Below are 22,494 nucleotides of genomic sequence, written 5' to 3' on the forward strand. Positions count from 1 at the left end.
AAACATATAATGAAATAAATCAGGGGGGGTGAATGTCGTAAAAAATACTGAAACGTCACGATTGTCATTTTTCAGTCGCAGAAAACTCCAAAAATATCTGATTAAAATGTCGTATTCATCCTCAGAACGGCACCAATAAAAGCCACATAATGAACACGAGAACCGTACACAGCGGGAACAAAGGAAAATATAAACTGAGGAGACTCAGAAAAGGTTTTTTTTTTTTATTTAAAAATGTATAAAAAAAAAAACAAACAACCAACAAAATAGTAAACAAGTTACTACATGAAAGACATATATCTTGGTACCGTGTTCGCCAGTGGATAGAATAATATTTGGAATTGAGAGTCCTCAGTGGTTGATACCTTTTAATGGCTAACTGAAAAGATGGTAACAAATTGCAGCTTAAGGCTATGTGCACACGCTGCGGATTCACAGCATTTCCGCAGCTGCGGGTCCGCAGCGGTTTCCCATAAGTTTAGAGTACAATGTAAACCTATGGGAAACAAAATCCGCAGTGCACATGCTGCAGAAAAAAAACGCGAGGAAACTCAGCGGTTTATATTCCGCAGCATGTCAATTGTTTGTGCGGATTCCGCTGCGGGTTTACACCTTCTCCAATAGAAAACTGCAGGTGTAAAACTGCAGCAGAAACCGCACTAGAAACAGCGATAAATCCGCAGGAAAAACCGCAGCGGTTTTGCACTGTGGATCTATCAATTCCGCTGCGGAAAATTCCGCAATGGAATCCGCAGCGTGTGCACAAGCCCTTAGACTATTCAGGTCTCTTCATCAGGCACAGACTAATAGAAATTCTGAAGAGTCACATATTTATACACAACACATCCCAGAACTGTCATTATGGGAGAGTGATAAGTGATAAATAGTTGTGTCCATAAATATTGGAAAGTTCCTAGATTAGGAGTGAATGTTTTGTTGTCCTCTGATTGGGGTCTGGTTCTGTGTTGTGAGGACCCCACATGGTCTGAAGTGCTAATTCCTTAATTGATGTAAAAAGACATAAATCCATGTGACACATTCATTCCTGTACTAAGAGTGTCAAAGGTTGCCATAAATTTATATTCCCAGACTCTTCTGTCTCTCTGAGATTTGAAGTTACCCTTTAACACTAGTAATTTCATGTCCATAATGCTATGATTTGGGAGACAGAAATGTTTGGCCACAGGTAGATCCATTCTCTTATTGTATGGCGGTGAGAATTCATCCTTGTCCTCAGTTTCTGCCCTGTCTCCCCCACATACAGACCCCCAGTTGGACATTTAGTACATATAATTAGGTACACCACATTAGAAGTGACGGAGCTGAAAGTACCTGGGATCTTGTAGTCCTGATGTGAGTTGTGATCTTTATCTTGTCCGTGGTCATTATAAATGGACAGGTTTTACATTTTTTCTGATTGCAGGGAAAGGTTCCTGCAGCTGCTGGAGAGGACAGGGAGCTTCTGACAATGATGCTTCTTAGATTTGGGGGCTGCCTAAAACACAGTAGTGGGGGTCTGGAGGATTGTAATCGGGCATCTTTTTGTAGTAAAGGTTGTAATTTCCGTGCAGCTCCCCTTAGCGCCTCCAGATTTGGATTGTAGGTGACTACTAGAGGCACCCGGTTATTTTCTTCTTTAGTTTTGTAATGTAGCAGGTGATTCCTTGATATTCTGGTGGTTCTTGTTATCTGGTTTTCAATTGTTCTTGGATGGTAGCCCTGATTCAAAAAGGTCTTTCTGAGGCGACCAAGGTGTTCATCCCTATCCATTGGGTTGGAACATATACGATTGTATCTGATTTCTTGGCTGTAGACAATGGAGTTTTTTATGTGTTTTGGATGGAAACTGTCCCATTTAAGGTATGTTGGACGGTCGATTGGCTTCTGATACAGGGATGTCTCTATTTTATTGTTCTGCAGCTTAATGATGGTGTCCAGAAAGTTCATTTCAGTGCAGGAGTAGTTGAGTGTTAAGTTGATGGTAGGATGAAATTGATTAAACAGTTCATGGAACATCTTTAGCTGTGGCTCAGACTCCGTCCAGTTTCATCATAGAATCAGCATCAGTCCCTGTGTTTTCCAGGAAGAATTTGCAGGCATTTAATCCATCCTGGTGTGGGATATTGGAGTACAAAGATTCCACATCCATGGTGGCCAGGATGGTTCCTTCTGGTAGAGGACCTATTGCAGATAGTTTATTCAATAGGTCAGTTGTGTCCTGAATGAAGCTGGGTGTACCTACCTGAGTAGTCACGAAAGCTGCAATTTGTTGCCATCTTTTCAGTTCGCCATTAATAGGTATTAACCACTGAGGACTCTCGATTCTAAATATTTTTCTAAACAAGTTACTGTAACCGCACTGATCGCACTCCCCAGGGAAATCAGATACCGAATCATTCTTACAATAAAACATCGGAAAAAGCCTTCCCCCCCCCCCCCCCCGATTCTCAGTACGGTAACGCAAATGGCGATATTCACAGCTACAGCGATCGTAGAGCGACGACAACGACCAACACACAGTGAGGACTGGTGGAAGAAACCGTACAGTGCAGAGACATCCCGCGGGGGCTGCGGCGCTCGAGCTCCTCCTGATCCCTGGAATCCGCCAGCTTTCCGCACTTATCCATGTTGTATCCGAATGTCGCGCCTCTTTGTACCCAATCTCTTAGTAGAAGTTGCCGGGATTTTTCCCGATATGTCGTGATGAGACATCGGAGAACGAGTTCCTCTCCTCCGCGATCCCCCCAGATCCACTGATCACACCAGTTATCTGTACCAGCCACCAAATATTACTGATCCAGATCAATAGCGGAGCCATCATAATAAAAATTAATAATAATTATGAAAAATACAGAAATCTGCATGGATATCCATTATTCACGACTGTCAGCGCCGCACTGCACTCACTGCGCTGTGAAGAGAAAGACAGAGGAATCTTCAGAACGTACCGCCAAACCGTCACAGGCCCCCGATATGTGGGGTAATAACACAGCTACGCCCCCTGGAGGCTGCGGGAAACATGACACATGGTAGTGTACCCCCTACTAGAGGGCGACGCGGTGCTGAACACGACTACAAGTCTCACACCAAGTCCCAGGAACCAAATCACCACAAGCACCAAACCAAGACCAAAGGCAGAGCGTAACGGCAGCTCCAGTCTGCAGGGTGGAGGATGGCGGATACTGTGGATATTCACAGATCAGGTCTCAGCCCTGATTCACGGCTGACATCACAGCGATGGTCGCCCACATAACGCATCACCGCGCAGGAATGAGGGAGTCCGGACCCCTCCTCAGATACGCTTCTCCTCCTCCGGGGAGCAGACCACCAGCTCCTTACTGCCGAAGTCCCACCAAGCCGTCATGTGAAAGCCCATGTTAGACAAGACCACCAGATACTCGAAGAAGGCGAAGGCCGAGTAAACTGCAGAAGAAAACGCCAGAAAGTCAAGATGGGGAGAGACGACAAAAAACATAGGGGCACTGTGCAGAAAAGAGTTATATTCTTGTACATAGGGGCAGTATTATAGCAGTTATATTCTTGTACATAGGAGCAGTATTATAGTAGTTATATTCTTGTACATAGGGGGCAGTATTATAGTAGTTATATTCTTGTACATAGCAGCAGTATTATAGTAGTTATATTCTTGTACATAGGAGCAGTATTATAGTAGTTATATTCTTGTACATAGGAGCAGTATTATAGTAGTTATATTCTTGTACATAGGAGCAGTATTATAGTAGTTATATTCTTGTACATAGGAGCAGTATTATAGTAGTTATATTCTTGTACATAGGAGCAGTATTATAGTAGTTATATTCTTGTATATAGGGGCAGTATTATAGTAGTTATATTCTTGTACATAGGGGCAGTATTATAGTAGTTATATTCTTGTACATAGGGGCAGTATTATAGTAGTTATATTCTTGTACATAGGGGGCAGTATTATAGTAGTTATATTCTTGTACATAGGAGCAGTATTATAGTATTTATATCCTTGTACATAGGAGCAGTATTATAGTAGTTATATTCTTGTACATAGCAGCAGTATTATAGTAGTTATATTCTTGTACATAGGGGCAGTATTATAGTAGTTATATTCTTGTACACAGGAGCAGTATTATAGTAGTTATATTCTTGTACATAGGAGCAGTATTATAGTAGTTATATTCTTGTACATAGGAGCAGTATTATAGTAGTTATATTCTTGTACATAGGAGCAGTATTATAGTAGTTATATTCTTGTATATAGGAGCAGTATTATAGTAGTTATATTCTTGTACATAGGGGTAGTATAATAGTAGTTATATTCTTGTACATAGGAGCAGTATTATAGTAGTTATATTCTTGTACATAGGGGCAGTATTATAGTAGTTCTATTCTTGTACATAGGGGCAGTATTATAGTAGTTATATTCTTGTACATAGGAGCAGTATTATAGTAGTTATATTCTTGTACATAGGAGCAGTATTATAGTAGTTATATTCTTGTACATAGGGGCAGTATTATAGTAGTTATATTCTTGTATATAGGGGCAGTATTATAGTAGTTATATTCTTGTACATAGGAGCAGTATTATAGTAGTTATATTCTTGTACATAGGAGCAGTGTTATAGTAGTTATGTTTTTGTACATAGGGGGCAGTATTATAGTAGTTATATTCTTGTACATAGGGGCAGTATTATAGTAGTTATATGGTACATAGGAGCAGTATTATAGTAGTTATATTCTTGTACATAGGAGCAGTATTATAGTAGTTATATTCTTGTACATAGGGGCAGTATTATAGTAGTTATATTCTTGTACATAGGAGCAGTATTATAGTAGTTATATTCTTGTACATAGGAGCAGTATTATAGTAGTTATATTCTTGTACATAGGGGCAGTATTATAGTAGTTATATTCTTGTACATAGGAGCAGTATTATAGTAGTTATATTCTTGTACATAGGAGCAGTGTTATAGTAGTTATGTTTTTGTACATAGGAGCAGTATATAACCGGGTATACGCATATTAGGACCCTTCTCTTACCTCCTTGTTTGCAGGATGCATTATGGTGGTAGTAGAACACCAGGGAGATCAGGAATGATGCCAGATTGAGCAGGAACAGACATTGCTTCCATCTGTATGATCTACGTTCCTAGAGCAGAAGGAAGGGGTATTATATATATATATATATATATATTTACTATATTAACAATGTGAATGTTATGAACGGTTTTGCACCAGGACGGTAATGTGACCCCAACCTAAACGACATGTAAGTTGGTGATTGCCGCGTTCCACCTGCAGGGTCCGGCGCTGTGACACTTTTGGGTGGAGTGCAGGTTGGACACCTCCATGTTGCTCACGGTCTTGTCTGTGACAGGCGAGTGTAGGACCCTCTGATCACTTCTCCCCCACCCGGTGCACACAGCAGAGGTCGGGTCTGTCGTCTTTCTAGCTTATTTACCCTAGGATGTAAGGCACAGAACAAGCCCCTCTTCCCCGGACCCTCCGGTACCTGTCAGCGAGTCCCTCCTGCTGCGACCATCACTAGTTTGATCTGTTGCCCCCATGCTTCTGATTTTGGGGGTATAGTCCTCACTCGGCGGCTGCAGCGTCCAGTATAGAATATTTGATGAAATTTTCATGACTCCAGCATTGTTATTCCCGTCTCCTGGCATCTTCTGCTTCTTGTCTTGCATTTGTCTCTTTAATGATGTACAGGGATCGCTAAGTGCAGGTCACCACCTCCCCCTGGAGATGGCGCCAGCGCAGCACCTGACTCCTTGGTGGTTACACCCTTGACCAGTTGTCACGATAATGTGAATATGCTTTGTTTGAGTATCTGCCTAGCTTTACAAGCTGTGTGCACACTACCCCTCCCTCCTCCCATCTAGTACTAGTTGGAACTGGTGTAAGCCATGAGTTTCTTTGTTCGATTAAAGTTATATATCGCGGCACCGATTTGGGCTACTAATATACGAATTACATATCCCGGATGTCCATCGGTAGATGTATCACCTACTGAAAACGCGAGCAGCTAGGCGCAACGAGTGCAGATTTTTCCTTAAGCAGTTCAGGTAATTGCTCCATATTTACACTTAAAAGAACGCCTCTGACGTGGGGAACATCATGAGCATCGTGTCGTACTTATGTGAGGTTCACACAGCAAATTATGCATAAAAAATAGTTACCATACCTCTAAGAAAAGGGGAGGTTTCAGCCCCTAAGTGATGTCACCACAGGGGAAGTGCCTGGGCTTTAGGCAGGGAATATCTGTGTGTAGCAGGATTCTTGCAGTGTCTTTGCTGGGGGATTCAGCTACAACAGGTTGTGCAATCTGACCTGAGAATAAGTGGGGGAAGGTCCCCTCCCCCAGACAGACAACGGCGTACCATTGAATGAGATGCAAGAATGGTAAGTCAATCTTCACCGTTAATCCCTTTTTATTTGTAACTGTAATATACACGACTCGTCTCCTTTATAATATCTTTTTTAATATTTTTGTAAACACTGCCTATCTTTTATGGAGTAAATATATAATTTACTAGCTTGTCCCTCCATGCTCTATACAAACTGTTGCATCCTCTGAAGTGAATTACGCTACTAATCTGGGTTGGCTCCGGACCCGTTAATCCTTGTGGAATCGGAGCTGGTGACAGCATAATTTGTCTGTGCAATTGGGAATCTTTGTAGCGACGGACGGCGTTGATAATTATTGTTCCTGCCTGAGTGGGAGTAGTTATATCGCCCTTGCTGCAGTGTGCCCATTAGCCAGTACATAGCAGGCAGTCGTTCTGGCGACTAATTACCCTAGGTGCAGTACCCTAATCTGACCTTAGGGTAAGGGGGCCGCCAGAGAGCTGCAAATTCCAAACCGGAACTGGGAAGTGGGATATAAATAAATCCCCTTCAGAAGAAACCAGGGGCAACCAAGCATCCCCGGTTCGTGACATATTGGTGTGAGTAGTGGGGTCGATAAAGATATCCTCCCCGGGATCCCTGACATTGTTAGGATCCGTGATATATTGTTGGCAGCACGGTGTGAACCGTGACACCAGTCATCTCCAGTCACATCCAGAGCTGCGGTCATTAGGGCAGGGGCTCTCTGGCAGTATACAGCGCTGGTTTCGCTGTGGTGCATGTGGGAGATGCTAGGTTTTCTCTTCCCATAAATCTCCCACCACAGCAGTGCATTGTGGGGGCGGCGAGTGCAGCTCTGGAGGTGACAGCAGTAGAAGACCATCTTCTCCCGTGTGTGTGGACGTCTTACCTCGGAACTTACAGAGAATTTCCTCGACAGGCTCCATATCCTGATGGTGACCATCATGTAGCCGAGGGAGAACATCATGAAGAAGATGAAGGCCAGCTGATGGATGCCTGCAGAGAGAGGTGGGGTGAGCGAGTGCAGGGGAGGATTATTGGGGTCCTGGGGGCAGTGGTCTCACCGTGGTTCTCGTTGGAGGACACGTAGGTCAGGAGGAGCAGGCAGAGGATCTCAAACACGTTGAGCAGGAAGTTGATGTGACATCTCCAGAACGAGCCGCCGCCTGCCATGTAGAAGTTGAGGTACGCCACCGCTACGAGAAGGCGGGGGGCCGAATGCATGCCGATGCACAGCCGCCAGATGTACCGCTGCGGGGTCACCCCCCCTATGGCAGCGCTGATGGACGGCAGGAAGTTATACACCTGGAAAAAAAAAATCAGTGACATCAGCAGCGTCCGACCCAACAGGCTGCGGGGACACGTTTCGCCTAGTCGGGGGGTCAGTCTGCACATGGAGGGGGCTCAGCTCCAATCCTGCATTACCCAGAATTCCCTCCGACGCTGCAGAATTGTCTTCTCCTGCGCCTTTACAGTACCACCACGTGACGCACCCCAGGTCCCTGCTCACCCCGCAGTGTGTAGCCGTCGTCTCTTCAAAGTTAAAAATCAGCGACCAAACAATGCAGAAGAGGAAACCGCAGAGCGGCAGGCAGACCGTGGCCACCGCGAATGTGGTGAACTTCAGGCTGAAGAGGGCACCGCCGCGGTCAGGGGGCATCGACAGCGGGACGTGAGGCATCCTGAGCCTGGAAGATGGAGAGAGGGGGGTGAGGAGATCCGGAGACTAACTCTGTCCACCCGCAGCCACGGAGATTTACAGGCTGAAGAGGGCACCGCCGCGGTCAGGGGGCATCGACAGCGGGACGTGAGGCATCCTGAGCCTGGAAGATGGAGAGAGAGGGGTGAGGAGATCCGGAGACTAACTGTCCACCGGCGGCCACGGTGAACTACAGGCTGAAGAGGGCAGCGCTGCGGTCAGGGGGCATCGACAGCGAGACGTGAGGCATCCTGAGCCTGGAAGATGGAGAGAGAGGGGTGAGGAGATCCGGAGACTAACTCTGGCCACCCGCAGCTACGGTGAACTACAGGCTGAAGAGGGCACCGCCGCGGTCAGGGGGCATCGACAGCGGGACGTGAGGCATCCTGAGCCTGGAAGATTATTATTATTATTTATTTCTATAGCACCATTGATTCCATGGTGCTGTACATGAGAAGGGGTTACATCAAAATACAAATATCACTTACAGTAAGCAAACTAACAATGACAGACTGGTACAGAGGGAAGAGGACCCTTCCCTTGCGGGCTTACATTCTGCAGGATGGTGGGGAAGGAGACAGTAGGTCAGGGGTTGCGGTAGCTCCGATGGTGTTGAGGAGGCCGTGTGGTCTTTACAGGCTGTAAGCTTCTTTGAAGAGATGGGTTTTCAGGTTTCTTTTGAAGGATCCAAAAGTAGTGGATAACCGGATGTGTTGGGGCACTGAATTCCAGAGGATGGGGGATTTTCGGGAGAAGTCTTGGAGGCGATTGGGTGAGGAGCGAATAAGCGTGGAGGAGAGGAGGAAGTCTTGGGAGGACCGGAGATTACGTGAGGGAAGATATTGAGAGATTAGTGTGGAAAAATACGGAGGAGAAAGGTTATGGATGGCCTTGTAGGTCAGTGTTAGTAATTTAAACTGGATACGCTGGGAAATTGGGAGCCAGTGAAGGGATTTGCAAAGAGGGGAAGCAGGAGTGTAGCGAGGAGAGAGATTAATTAGTCGGGCAGCAGAGTTAAGGATGGACTGGAGGGGTGCGAGAGTGTTAGAAGGTAGGCCACAGAAAAGGATGTTGCAGTAGTCGAGGCGGGAGATGATGAGGGCATGCACGAGCATTTTGGTAGAGTGTGGGTTGAGGAAAGGACGGATTCTGGAAATATTTTTAAGCTGGAGGCGACAGGAGGTGGCGAGAGCTTGGATGTGCGGTTTCAAGGACAGGGCAGAGTCAAGGGTTACTCCGAGGCAGCGGATTTTGGGGACAGGGGAAAGTGTGATTTCATTTATTTTGATAGATCAGGTAGGGAAGATATGCGAGATGGAGGAAAGATTATGAGTTCAGATTTGTCCACATTGAGCTTGAGGAAGCGAGAGGAGAAGGAGGAGGATATGGCTGATAGGCACTCTGGGATTCTGGAGAGCAGAGAGGTGACATCTGGGTCAGAGAGGTAGATCTGAGTGTCATCAGCATAGAGGTGGTACTGGAATCCATAGGACCTTATGAGTTGTCCCAGGCCGAGTGTATAGATTGAGAAGAGAAGGGGTCCTAGAACAGAGCCTTGAGGGACACCAACTGAGAGGGGGCGAGATGAAGAGGTAGTGTGGGAGAAGGAAACGCTAAATGTGCGTGGAAGATGGAGAGAGGGGTGAGGAGATCCGGAGACTAACTCTGGCCACCCGCGGCCACTGCGCAGGACATAACAATCTCAAGATGCAGACGGCAGAGCTGCTAACAGGCGCCTTGTAGAGGCGGAGAACTAACTATGAGCCTGCAGGGGAGAAATCCAGTCCGGTGATATTACACAGAGGACAGCAGCCTAAGGATCTATCGGGGAACTACAACTCCCAGCACACAGTATAATGGAACCCCGCTCCTCACGTATCAGCCCCTGGTCCAGCCCCTGAGCTCACATCCTCGTCCTGCAACTGCAAAACACGATGACGGATGCAGAACGTTCTCCGCTAAAAAAGAGAAACGTTACCGGGTCACATGACCAGAAGGAGAGGACCCCAGCAGGACGGAGGAGTCAGTGGAGAAGGGGGCGAACGGGACACGGAGGGTACAAAGGAGGGGGGCCGCCGGACAGAGGAGGGGGGAGAGGAAGACCACGGACACAGGGGGGGGCGACTGGACAGAGAGGAGGGGGGTGATCAGGAGACGGGGGACACACAGGAAGGGGGGATGACCGGGAGACTGAGGACACACAGGAAGGGGGGGGGGGAGGTGACCAGGAGATGGTGGACACACAGGAGGGGGGGGAGGTGACCGGGAGACAGCGAACACACACAGGGGGGGGAGGTGTGACCGGGAGACGGAGGACAGATAGGAGGGGTGGGAAGGTGACCGGGAGACGGCGGACACACAGGAGAGGGGGGGGGAGGTGACCAGGAGATGGCGGACACACAGGAGGGGGGGAGGTGGCCGGGAGACAGCGAACACACACAGGGGGGGGGGGGGAGGTGTGACCGGGAGACGGAGGACAGATAGGAGGGGTGGGAAGGTGACCGGGAGGGGGGGGGGGAGGTGTGACCGGGAGACGGAGGACAGATAGGGGGGGGGGGGGGGAGGGTGACCGGGAGACGGAGGACAGATAGGGGGGGGGGGGGGAGGGTGACCGGGAGACGGAGGACAGATAGGGGGGGGGGGGGAGGGTGACCGGGAGACGGAGGACAGATAGGAGGGGTGGGAAGGTGACCGGGAGACGGCGGACACACAGGAGAGGGGGGGGGAGGTGACCAGGAGATGGCGGACACACAGGAGGGGGGGAGGTGGCCGGGAGACAGCGAACACACACAGGGGGGGGGGGAGGTGTGACCGGGAGACGGAGGACAGATAGGAGGGGTGGGAAGGTGACCGGGAGGGGGGGGGGGAGGTGTGACCGGGAGACGGAGGACAGATAGGGGGGGGGGGGGGGAGGGTGACCGGGAGACGGAGGACAGATAGGGGGGGGGGGGGAGGGTGACCGGGAGACGGAGGACAGATAGGAGGGGGGGTAACCAGATAACAGTTCACGCCAACACGGAGGACATAGGAGTGAGACAGGGCGATCACGTGGTGGTGGTGAGGGGTCACTGTGTTCACCAGGGAGCGGGAGACGGGGGCTGAGATATGGAGGCGGCTTCACCAGGACGCCACTCAGAGAACAGCAGGTAGCAGACAGTTGATGAGAGCAGAGGAGAGTGAACCACAGGAGACTGATGACCGGGAGCCGGAGACTCAGCCGTTACCTGGGCGCAGAAAGAGACCCCGTCTCTTCAGGAATCACTGAATGAGCGCAGAACAGAACACAGCGCCGACACTTCCGGGTGTAGCAATATGGCGGAACAACATATCGTTGATATCAGCAACAAGTCGAAAATGATGTGCGTGCCCGGCGTCACAACGTCAATACGTTGTCACCATCACGTGCCTCAACCATTTCCGGTTTAAGCCGGAAGTTGACAGTAAAAAGATGAGCGCAACAGAACCGGTGCAGGAGTCCGCGGTGTCCGCACAACCGGCGCCTCTCGGTGCTGTGACCGAAAACAAACCGAGCCCGGCCAATATCCCCAAACCTGGACCTGCTGCCACTACAGCCCCCGGCACCGGAGCTGGAATACCCGGGAGAGACCCGGGGGAGCGACGGGCGAGCGGTGAGATTACCGGGGAGTGTGGACAGGGAGGCCGGGGGTGCGGGGAGAACAGTGAGTGCAGCTCTGGAGTATAATACAGGATCAGTAATGTATGTACACAGTGACTGCACCAGCAGAATAGTGAGTGCAGCTCTGGGGTATAATACAGGAGGTAACTCAGGATCAGTAATGTAATGTATGTACACAGTGACTGCACCAGCAGAATAGTGAGTGCAGCTCTGGGGTATAATACAGGATGTAACTCAGGATCAGTAATGTAATGTATGTACACAGTGACTGCACCAGCAGAATAGTGAGTGCAGCTCTGGAGTATAATACAGGAGGTAACTCAGGATCAGTAATGTAATGTATGTACACAGTGACTGCACCAGCAGAATAGTGAGTGCAGCTCTGGGGTATAATACAGGATGTAACTCAGGATCAGTAATGTAATGTATGTACACAGTGACTGCACCAGCAGAATAGTGAGTGCAGCTCTGGAGTATAATACAGGATGTAACTCAGGATCAGTAATGTAATGTATGTACACAGTGACTGCACCAGCAGAATAGTGAGTGCAGCTCTGGAGTATAATACAGGAGGTAACTCAGGATCAGTAATGTAATGTATGTACACAGTGACTGCACCAGCAGAATAGTGAGTGCAGCTCTGGAGTATAATACAGGATGTAACTCAGGATCAGTAATGTAATGTATGTACACAGTGACTGCACCAGCAGAATAGTGAGTGCAGCTCTGGAGTATAATACAGGAGGTAACTCAGGATCAGTAATGTAATGTATGTACACAGTAACTCCACCAGCAGAATAGTGAGTGCAGCTCTGGGGTATAATACAGGAGGTAACTCAGGATCAGTAATGTAATGTATGTACACAGTGACTGCACCAGGAGAATAGTGAGTGCAGCTCTGGAGTATAATACAGGAGGTAACTCAGGATCAGTAATGTAATGTATGTACACAGTGACTGCACCAGCAGAATAGTGAGTGCAGCTCTGGGGTATAATACAGGATGTAAGTCAGGATCAGTAATGTAATGTATGTACACAGTGACTGCACCAGCAGAATAGTGAGTGCAGCTCTGGGGTATAATACAGGATGTAACTCAGGATCAGTAATGTAATGTATGTACACAGTGACTGCACCAGCAGAATAGTGAGTGCAGCTCTGGGGTATAATACAGGATGTAACTCAGGATTAGTAATGTAATGTATGTACACAGTGACTGCACCAGCAGAATAGTGAGTGCAGCTCTGGGGAATAATACAGGATGTAACTCAGGATCAGTAATGTAATGTATGTACACAGTGACTGCACCAGCAGAATAGTGAGTGCAGCTCTGGAGTATAATACAGGAGGTAACTCAGGATCAGTAGTGTAATGTATGTACACAGTGACTGCACCAGCAGAATAGTGAGTGCAGCTCTGGGGAATAATACAGGATGTAACTCAGGATCAGTAATGTAATGTATGTACACAGTGACTGCACCAGCAGAATAGTGAGTGCAGCTCTGGGGTATAATACAGGATGTAACTCAGGATCAGTAATGTATGTACACAGTGACTGCACCAGCAGAATAGTGAGTGCAGCTCTGGAGTATTATACAGGATGTAACTCAGGATCAGTAATGTAATGTATGTACACAGTGACTGCTCCAGCAGAATAGTGAGTGCAGCTCTGGAGTATAATACAGGATGTAACTCAGGATCAGTAATGTATGTACACAGTGACTGCACCAGCAGAATAGTGAGTGCAGCTCTGGAGTATAATACAGGATGTAACTCAGGATCAGTAATGTAATGTATGTACACAGTGACTGCACCAGCAGAATAGTGAGTGCAGCTCTGGGGTATAATACAGGAGGTAACTCAGTATCAGTAATGTAATGTATGTACACAGTGACTGCACCAGCAGAATAGTGAGTGCAGCTCTGGAGTATTATACAGGATGTAACTCAGGATCAGTAATGTAATGTATGTACACAGTGACTGCACCAGCAGAATAGTGAGTGCGGCTCTGGGGTATAATACAGGATGTAACTCAGGATCAGTAATGTAATGAATGTACACAGTGACTGTACCAGCAGAATAGTGAGTGCAGCTCTGGAGTATAATACAGGAGGTAACTCAGGATCAGTAATGTAATGTATGTACACAGTGACTGCACCAGCAGAATAGTGAGTGCAGCTCTGGGGTATAATACAGGATGTAACTCAGGATCAGTAATGTATGTACACAGTGACTGCACCAGCAGAATAGTGAGTGCAGCTCTGGGGTATAATACAGGATGTAACTCAGGATCAGTAATGTAATGTATGTACACAGTGACTGCACCAGCAGAATAGTGAGTGCTGCTCTGGAGTATAATACAGGATGTAGCTCAGGATCAGTAATGTAATGTATGTACACAGTGACTGCACCAGCAGAATAGTGAGTGCTGCTCTGGAGTATAATACAGGATGTAACTCAGGATCAGTAATGTAATGTATGTACACAGTGACTGCACCAGCAGAATAGTGAGTGCAGCTCTGGAGTATAATACAGGAGGTAACTCAGGATCAGTAATGTATGTACACAGTGACTGCACCAGCAGAATAGTGAGTGCAGCTCTGGAGTATAATACAGGAGGTAACTCAGGATCAGTAATGTTATGTATGTACACAGTGACTGCACCAGCAGAATAGTGAGTGCAGCTCTGGGGTATAATACAGGATGTAACTCAGGATCAGTAATGTATGTACACAGTGACTGCACCAGCAGAATAGTGAGTGCAGCTCTGGGGTATAATACAGGATGTAACTCAGGATCAGTAATGTAATGTATGTACACAGTGACTGCACCAGCAGAATAGTGAGTGCTGCTCTGGAGTATAATACAGGATGTAGCTCAGGATCAGTAATGTAATGTATGTACACAGTGACTGCACCAGCAGAATAGTGAGTGCTGCTCTGGAGTATAATACAGGATGTAACTCAGGATCAGTAATGTAATGTATGTACACAGTGACTGCACCAGCAGAATAGTGAGTGCAGCTCTGGAGTATAATACAGGAGGTAACTCAGGATCAGTAATGTATGTACACAGTGACTGCACCAGCAGAATAGTGAGTGCAGCTCTGGAGTATAATACAGGAGGTAACTCAGGATCAGTAATGTTATGTATGTACACAGTGACTGCACCAGCAGAATAGTGAGTGCAGCTCTGGGGTATAATACAGGATGTAACTCAGGATCAGTAATGTATGTACACAGTGACTGCACCAGCAGAATAGTGAGTGCAGCTCTGGGGTATAATACAGGATGTAACTCAGGATCAGTAATGTAATGTATGTACACAGTGACTGCACCAGCAGAATAGTGAGTGCTGCTCTGGAGTATAATACAGGATGTAGCTCAGGATCAGTAATGTAATGTATGTACACAGTGACTGCACCAGCAGAATAGTGAGTGCTGCTCTGGAGTATAATACAGGATGTAACTCAGGATCAGTAATGTAATGTATGTACACAGTGACTGCACCAGCAGAATAGTGAGTGCAGCTCTGGAGTATAATACAGGAGGTAACTCAGGATCAGTAATGTATGTACACAGTGACTGCACCAGCAGAATAGTGAGTGCAGCTCTGGAGTATAATACAGGAGGTAACTCAGGATCAGTAATGTTATGTATGTACACAGTGACTGCACCAGCAGAATAGTGAGTGCAGCTCTGGAGTATAATACAGGATGTAACTCAGGATCAGTAATGTAATGTATGTACACAGTGACTGCACCAGCAGAATAGTGAGTGCAGCTCTGGAGTATAATATAGGATGTAACTCAGGATCAGTAATGTAATGTATGTGCACAGTGACTGCACCAGCAGAATAGTGAGTGCAGCTCTGGGGTATAATACAGGATGTAACTCAGGATCAGTAATGTAATGTATGTGCACAGTGACTGCACCAGCAGAATAGTGAGTGCAGCTCTGGGGTATAATACAGGATCAGTACAGGGATGTTTCCTCTGGGTTCTCCTGTAGTCGCTGATCTCTCATCACTTTTGTCTTGTAGTTCCGGTATCTGCAGCATCGGCCTCGGCTCCTGTTGAAAGTTCCCTTTCCAATGGGGTGTACCTGCCTCCGGGTGTCATTAATGGAGACATGAAGCCGGTCATCTCCAGCACCCCGCTTGTGGATTTCCTGATGCAGCTGGAGGATTATACACCTACGGTAGGTGACCTTCTGGTACTTGTAGTTCCACCCGTCACCTGCCTCCTTCCTGCAGGTGCTGTACAGCGGTGTTATGTCTAGTCACCACTTGTCCCTTGATGTTGCCCCCAGAGATCACAATTATCAAAAGCTTCTTGTATAGAAAATGCTTAATTGTGAATATTGCTCTGAAGGCACAGAGATCCCGGAGCGGCCGGTGCAGCAGCTCCTCAGTGTACAACGTCACTGACCGCAGTGTTCACACCATTACTGACCGCAGATTTATTCTCTTCACTGACAGATTCCAGATGCCGTCACTGGGTATTATCTGAACCGGGCAGGATTCGAGGCTTCAGACCCCAGGATGTGAGTATTACAGTACAGGGGGATATAAGAGGAGCAGTGATATCACATCTTATTACAGTACAGGGGGATATAAGAGGAGCGCTGATATCACATCTTATTACAGTACAGGGGGATATAAGAGGAGCGGTGATATCACATCTTATTACAGTACAGGGTGATATAAGAGGAGCGCTGATATCACATCTTATTACAGTACAGGGGGATATAAGAGGAGCGGTGATATCACATCTTATTACAGTACAGGGGGATATAAGAGGAGCGCTGATATCACATCTTATTACAGTACAGGGGGATATAAGAGGAGCGGTGATATCACATCTTATTACAGTACAGGGTGATATAAGAGGAGCGGTGATATCACATCTTATTACAGTACAGGGGGATATAAGAGGAGCGGTGATATCTGTTGTGAATTCTGCTCTTGGGTTCCCTCCGGTGGTTGTTGGTGGTAGCACAGTTGTCTCTGGGTTGTAATCCAGGGCAGGTGTTTCTGCTTATTGCAGCTCTACTAGGTATTTAGGTGTGCAGGATCCATTACTCCTTGCCAGTTGCCCATTGTTCTTGGAGGGTTTACATCTCTGTCTGGTTCCTTCTGCTCTGCTGCCAATTCAGCCAAGATAAGTGTCTGGTTAATTTTCCTGCAGCACACATGCAGTGTGCTTTTCAGTTCAGAACAATTCATTGTTTTGTCTTGTCCAGCTTAGACTGGTTTGGATTTTTTCAGTCATGCTGGATTCTCTGGAGATGCAGATATACGTTCCATGTCTTTAGTTAGATGGTGGAATATTTGTATTATCTGCTGTGGATATTTTTGGAGGGGTTTTAATACTGACCGCTTAGTACTCTGTCCTATCCTTTACTATTTAGCTAGAAGTGCCTCTTTTGCTAAATCCTGTTTTCAGCCTGTGTGTGTCTTACTCTAATATTCACCGTCCATATTTGTGGGGGGCTGCCTATCCTTTGGGGTTTCTGCTCTGAGGCAAGATAGAATTCCCATTTCCATCTATAGGGGTATTTAGTCCTCCGGCTGTGTCGAGGTGTCTAGGTTGTGTTAGGTACACCCCACGGCTACTTCTAGTTGCGGTGTCAGTTTAGGGTTGCGGTCAGTACAGGTACCACCTTCTCCAGAGAAGGTCTCATGCGGCTCCAAGGACACCGGATTATAACAGTACAACTGGCCGAGTTTGCCCTTAATAATCGGGCTAGTTCGGCTACCTTGGTTTCGCCCTTCTTTTGTAATTTTGGTTTTCATCCTCGTTTTTCTTCAGGCAGGTTGAGCCTTCTGACTGTCCCGGTGTGGATTCTGTGGTGGACAGGTTGCAGCAGATTTGGGCTTATGTGGTGGACAATTTGGTGTTGTCTCAGGAGGAGGCTCAGCGTTTTGCTAACCGTCGTCTGTGTGTTGGTTCCCGGCTTCGGGTTGGGGATCTGGTCTGGTTGTCTTCTCGTCATGTTCCTATGAAGGTTTCTTCCCCTAAGTTTAAGCCTCGGTTTATTGGTCCTTACAGGATTTCTGAGATTATTAATCCGGTGTCTTTTCGATTGGCCTTTCCGGCCTCTTTTGCTATCCATAATGTCTTCCATAGATCTTTATTGCGGAAATATGTGGTGCCCGTTGTTCCCTCTGTTGATCCTCCGGCCCCTGTGTTGGTTGATGGGGAGTTGGAGTATGTGGTTGAGAAGATTTTGGATTCTCGCTTTTCGAGGCGGAGGCTTCAGTACCTTGTCAAATGGAAGGGTTATGGCCAGGAGGATAATTCTTGGGTTTTTGCCTCTGATGTCCATGCTGCCGATTTGGTCTGTGCCTTTCATCTGGCTCGTCCTGATCGGCCTGGGGGCTCTGGTGAGGATTCGGTGACCCCTCTTCAAGGAAGGGGGGTACTGTTGTGAATTCTGCTCTTGGGTTCCCTCCGGTGGTTGTTGGTGGTAGCGCAGTTGTCTCTGGGTTGTAATCCAGGGCAGGTGTTTCTGCTTATTGCAGCTCTACTAGGTATTTAGGTGTGCAGGATCCATTACTCCTTGCCAGTTGCCCATTGTTCTTGGAGGGTTTACATCTCTGTCTGGTTCCTTCTGCTCTGCTGCCAATTCAGCCAAGATAAGTGTCTGGTTAATTTTCCTGCAGCACACATGCAGTGTGCTTTTTAGTTCAGAACAATTCATTGTTTTTTTTCTTGTCCAGCTTAGACTTGTTTGGATTTTTTCAGTCATGCTGGATTCTCTGGAGATGCAGATATACATTTTATGTCTTTAGTTAGATGTGGAATTTTTGTATTTTCTGCTGTGGATATTTTCAGAGTTTTAATACTGACCGCTTAGTATTCTGTCCTATCCTTTACTATTTAGCTAGAAGTGCCTCTTTTGCTAAATCCTGTTTTCAGCCTGTGTGTGTCTTACTCTAATATTCACTGTCAATATTTGTGGGGGCTGCCTATCCTTTGGGGTTTCTGCTCTGAGGCAAGATAGAATTTCCATCTATAGGGGTATTTAGTCCTCCGGCTGTGTCGAGGTGTCTAGGTTCTGTTAGGTACACCCCACGGCTACTTCTAGTTGCGGTGTCAGTTTAGGGTTGCGGTCAGTACAGGTACCACCTTCTCCAGAGAAGGTCTCATGCGGCTCCAAGGCCACCGGATCATAACAGATATCACATCTTATTACAATACAGTCTGATATAAGAGGAGCGGTGATATCACATCTTATTACAGTACAGGGGGATATAAGAGGAGCGGTGAGATCACATCTTATTACAGTACAGGGGGATATAAGAGGAGCGGTGATATCACATCTAATTACAGTAGAGGGGTGTCACAGATCCCTCTCTGTGCTGCTACCAATTCGTCACGTGCCCGCTCTCACACGTGACTTGGGGTTGTGCCTGCAAGGGTTAATCTATCTCCCCACTCTCAGTCCAGCATTCAATCTCTGTCCTATGCTGTAATGGGAGCATAAATCACACACCGACCCCGGCCACACACCCGCTCATACACGCTGCCACCACTCGCCAAATACACGATGGGCGATGAGTCCCAGAAATATTAATACTAATAATGTCTACCACTCATAAGGGTCACAAACCTTAGGCTATGGATTATTGTAGAACATTCAAGGTTCAACTTGTTAAAGTTTTATGCTTTAATACAAAAAAGATTCAGTGCTTACAGTAAAGAAGGTATAAAAATGATAATAAAAATATGCAAAAACAGTTATAAAATAAAGGGAGAAAACTTACAGAAATCCTAACTTTGCTGTCTGCTTCTGCTCCCTGGGGTAGGATGAATATAGACTGGATCACATCAGCTTCCCAGGCTGCCCTTACTTGTGAACACGATTCTATGTACACAGGCCTGATTTATAGAGTTACTCTGGAGGTCAGATTTCTAGACGAGGAGCCCCTCAGGTTAATATCATAATTGCTTGTTTTTGATTGGACCACGGCTGTGCCCCCAATGAATACATTATTTTCTCTGAGATTCTTTTTGGAAAGCGGTCACGGATAGTGTCAGGCTGTAATTGTCATTTCTCTTCCAAGAGCTAGGAGGTGTCAAATGTTTAACTTCTTCTTGGTTCACAGCACGACCCCCTGGCAAGAGTAGAGTCAGTAGTCTGCCTTCTCAAGATATGTATGCTGTGACCTTTTTGAGGCCTGCAGTTTCAGGACAGATATTACATTATCACTAGTCACACATATAACCCTAGACATATATCACTACACATATAGATATATACATATTTCACCACAGATTGGATATAAGAGGATCGGGGATATCGCATCTTATTACAGTAAAGTGGGATATAAGAGGGGTAGCTAGTGTCACAGTGGGGGGTCTTGGACTGGTGTTATTGGTGGTTGTCTTACACTGTCTGTGGCTGGTGTTATTAGTGGTGGGGGGTCTTTTACACTCTCTGACCCCCGTCCCGTCTCTCCTCAGTATCCGTCTCATCTCTCTGGCCGCACAGAAGTTTATCTCGGACATCGCTAATGACGCCCTCCAGCACTGTAAGATGAAGGGCACGGCGTCCGGGAGTTCCCGCAGTAAGAGCAAGGTGGGTCGTGTACCACATGGGGGCTCCCCCGGGTCCTGTCTGTGGCTCTGGTGTAACCTTTGTGCCTTCCTCCCCCTCCCCAGGACAAGAAGTACACGCTGACCATGGAGGACCTGACCCCGGCGCTGGCAGAATACGGCGTGAACGTGAAGAAGCCGCATTACTTCACATAGTGCGGCCACGCGGACTCCTCCATGTTATCGCGTCATGTGACCTGTGTATATAGGGGTGGGGGTCCGATGGCTGACGCCTCCCTGTGACTGTTTCGGAGCAGTCTTCCTCTTTGGGGTCTGCGCTCCGTTTCTGCTCCCGGCTGCCTTGTTTGTGGGGGCTGCGCTGTATATTGCACCTTTTCTGTAGTGGATGTAAATGAAGAAATAGAGACGTGGATTTCATGAATGTTCACTGGGCAATTTATTCTTCACTACAAGGGAAAAACCAACATATATCTATTCCCCCCCCATGTACAAAAACCTGCTGTGACCGAGGCCCACGTGTATGTTGTGCCCTCCGAGATCAGCGCTCTGGTCAGACACCGGGACACAAGTGTAACCGTCATGGACCGTATGTGTACGGAAAGCACGGGTGCTAGTCTCTAATCTGATAAAGTAAGTGCACCCCTACCTCTCTTCCAGTAGTTGCCATTGCTGGTCGCTCCACTAATCCAGTGTAGATTTGTCCCCTGATCGTGTCCCTATAGGCTGAACATGGCAGATCTGGTCGGTGAGGAGCGCTGCACTCAGTGCCAGGTTTTGCTCAAGAAATTCCATGTATTTCGCACCATCCATCTTCCTCTCGACTCGGACCATTTTCCCTGTCGCTGTGGCCGAAAAGCCTTCCCATATCATAATGCTGCCACCAAAATGTTTTACTGTGGGTATGGTGTTTTTGGGGTGATGAGCGGTGCTAGTTAGGCACCAGGCATAGCGTTTACCTCAGTGGCAAAAAAAAACAGTTAAGTTTTGACTCATCTGAGCACAGCACCTTCCTCCATACACTTGGGGAGTCTCCCACACGTCTTTTGGCAAACTCAAAAAATGAGCCTTACAACCTTTGTGTGTAATTACAGGCTAATTTCTGGCCATTCTTCCATAAAGGCCCCGTCTATGGAGTGTACGGCTTATTGTGGTCGTATGGAGGGATACTCCAGTCTCTGCTTGTGAACTCTGCAGCTCCTTCAGGGTTACGCTTGGTCTCTGTGCTGTCTCTCTGATTAATGCCCTCCTTGCCCGGGATGACCGTTTTGGCGGGCGCTCGATCTTGGCAGGTTTGTTGTGGTACCATGTTCCCACCCTGACTTGTTCTTCTCAACTACAAACAAGGGACAAAGTTGATCTCCCTGGTCTTCATGGTGGTGTTGGATAGGAGATCTCCCTGGTCTTTGTGGTGCTGTTTGGAGATCTCTCTGGTCTTTGTGGTGCTGTTTGGAGATCTCTCTGGTCTTTGTGGTGCTGTTTGGAGATCTCTCTGGTCTTTGTGGTGCTGTTTGGAGATCTCCCTGGTCTTTGTGGTGCTGTTTGGAGATCTCTCTGGTCTTTGTGGTGCTGTTTGGAGATCTCTCTGGTCTTTGTGGTGCTGTTTGGAGATCTCTCTGGTCTTTGTGGTGCTGTTTGGAGATCTCCCTGGTCTTTGTGGTGCTCTTTGGTTAGTGGAGCCTCTTGTTAATGGTTTTGCAGAGTCTGTGGCCTTTCAGAGAGGGTAAAGTGTATATCCTGACAGACACGTAACACTTAGGCTATGTCTCCACGGTACGGATGGGCGGCGGTATCGCCGCAGCGGCGAAGCCCCGCCCCCTTAATGGGACGCGATCATGCCGGATGTGTTAACTCTTCACATCCGGGATGATCGCTCGCTCCCATAGGGCCCTGTGATATGCCTTGCGGGGACGTTGCGTCCCCGCAAGGTGTACGGACATGCTGCGATCTGAAAAGACGCGCAGCATGTCCGTAGTCGCAGGGCCGCCGTGTGCGGGTTTCCACACATAGTGGAGACGGGATTTCATAAAATCCCCTCCACTATGCTGGAACATCTGGACGCTGCTTGTTTGACGCTGCAGCGCTGCGCAGCGTCAAACAAGCAGCGTTTCCTGAACGTGGAAACATACCCTTACATTGCACACAGGGGGGCATCCTAACTAACTAAGCATAGGACTGATGAAGGGAATTGTTTGCACCTGAAATTTTATGGGCTTCATAGCAAAGGGGGT

The 22,494-nt window shown here is 47.4% G+C and overlaps 2 protein-coding genes across 3 annotated transcripts; one reads left to right on the forward strand and one right to left on the reverse strand.

Annotated features, from left to right (window-relative positions):
- Nucleotides 1-230: 230 nt before the first annotated feature.
- Nucleotides 231-11,371, reverse strand: PGAP2 (post-GPI attachment to proteins 2). 2 transcript variants are annotated; one of them, XM_077298925.1, is made up of 6 exons: nt 11,293-11,371; nt 7,880-8,057; nt 7,434-7,674; nt 7,259-7,365; nt 5,032-5,140; nt 231-3,423 (listed from the first exon to the last, which is right to left on the reverse strand). In XM_077298925.1, exons 2-6 carry the CDS (start codon nt 8,048-8,050, stop codon nt 3,293-3,295), a joined length of 759 nt encoding a protein of 252 aa, XP_077155040.1. In that variant the 5' UTR covers nt 8,051-8,057; nt 11,293-11,371; the 3' UTR covers nt 231-3,292. The 2 variants fall into 2 exon arrangements, with proteins under 2 accessions (XP_077155040.1, XP_077155041.1); XM_077298926.1 differs by having other exon boundaries at nt 1,645-3,423; nt 7,271-7,365; nt 11,293-11,365.
- Nucleotides 11,372-11,454: 83 nt separating this feature from the next.
- Nucleotides 11,455-20,683, forward strand: TAF10 (TATA-box binding protein associated factor 10). Its single transcript, XM_077298927.1, has 5 exons — nt 11,455-11,697; nt 15,745-15,902; nt 16,183-16,247; nt 20,174-20,288; nt 20,372-20,683. The coding sequence occupies exons 1-5, from the start codon at nt 11,517-11,519 to the stop codon at nt 20,459-20,461; spliced, it is 609 nt and encodes a 202-aa protein (XP_077155042.1). The 5' UTR covers nt 11,455-11,516; the 3' UTR covers nt 20,462-20,683.
- The last annotated feature ends 1,811 nt before the right edge of the window (nt 20,684-22,494 follow it).

This window comes from Ranitomeya variabilis, chromosome 3 (genome assembly GCF_051348905.1).
Source record: "Ranitomeya variabilis isolate aRanVar5 chromosome 3, aRanVar5.hap1, whole genome shotgun sequence".
Taxonomy (NCBI): Eukaryota; Metazoa; Chordata; class Amphibia; order Anura; family Dendrobatidae; genus Ranitomeya; species Ranitomeya variabilis.

Coding starts and splice junctions, on each gene's coding strand:
- PGAP2 (XM_077298925.1), bottom strand. CDS start 8,050: ATGCCTCACGTCCCGCTGTCGATGCCCCCTGACCGCGGCGGTGCCCTC. Junction 5,141..7,258: donor AATTCTCTGTAAGTTCCGAG/GTAAGACGTCCA, acceptor CTTCTGCTCTAG/GAACGTAGATCATACAGATG. Junction 3,424..5,031: donor TGCATCCTGCAAACAAGGAG/GTAAGAGAAGGG, acceptor TTTCTTCTGCAG/TTTACTCGGCCTTCGCCTTC.
- TAF10 (XM_077298927.1), top strand. CDS start 11,517: ATGAGCGCAACAGAACCGGTGCAGGAGTCCGCGGTGTCCGCACAACCG. Junction 15,903..16,182: donor TGGAGGATTATACACCTACG/GTAGGTGACCTT, acceptor CTTCACTGACAG/ATTCCAGATGCCGTCACTGG. Junction 16,248..20,173: donor GAGGCTTCAGACCCCAGGAT/GTGAGTATTACA, acceptor GTCTCTCCTCAG/TATCCGTCTCATCTCTCTGG.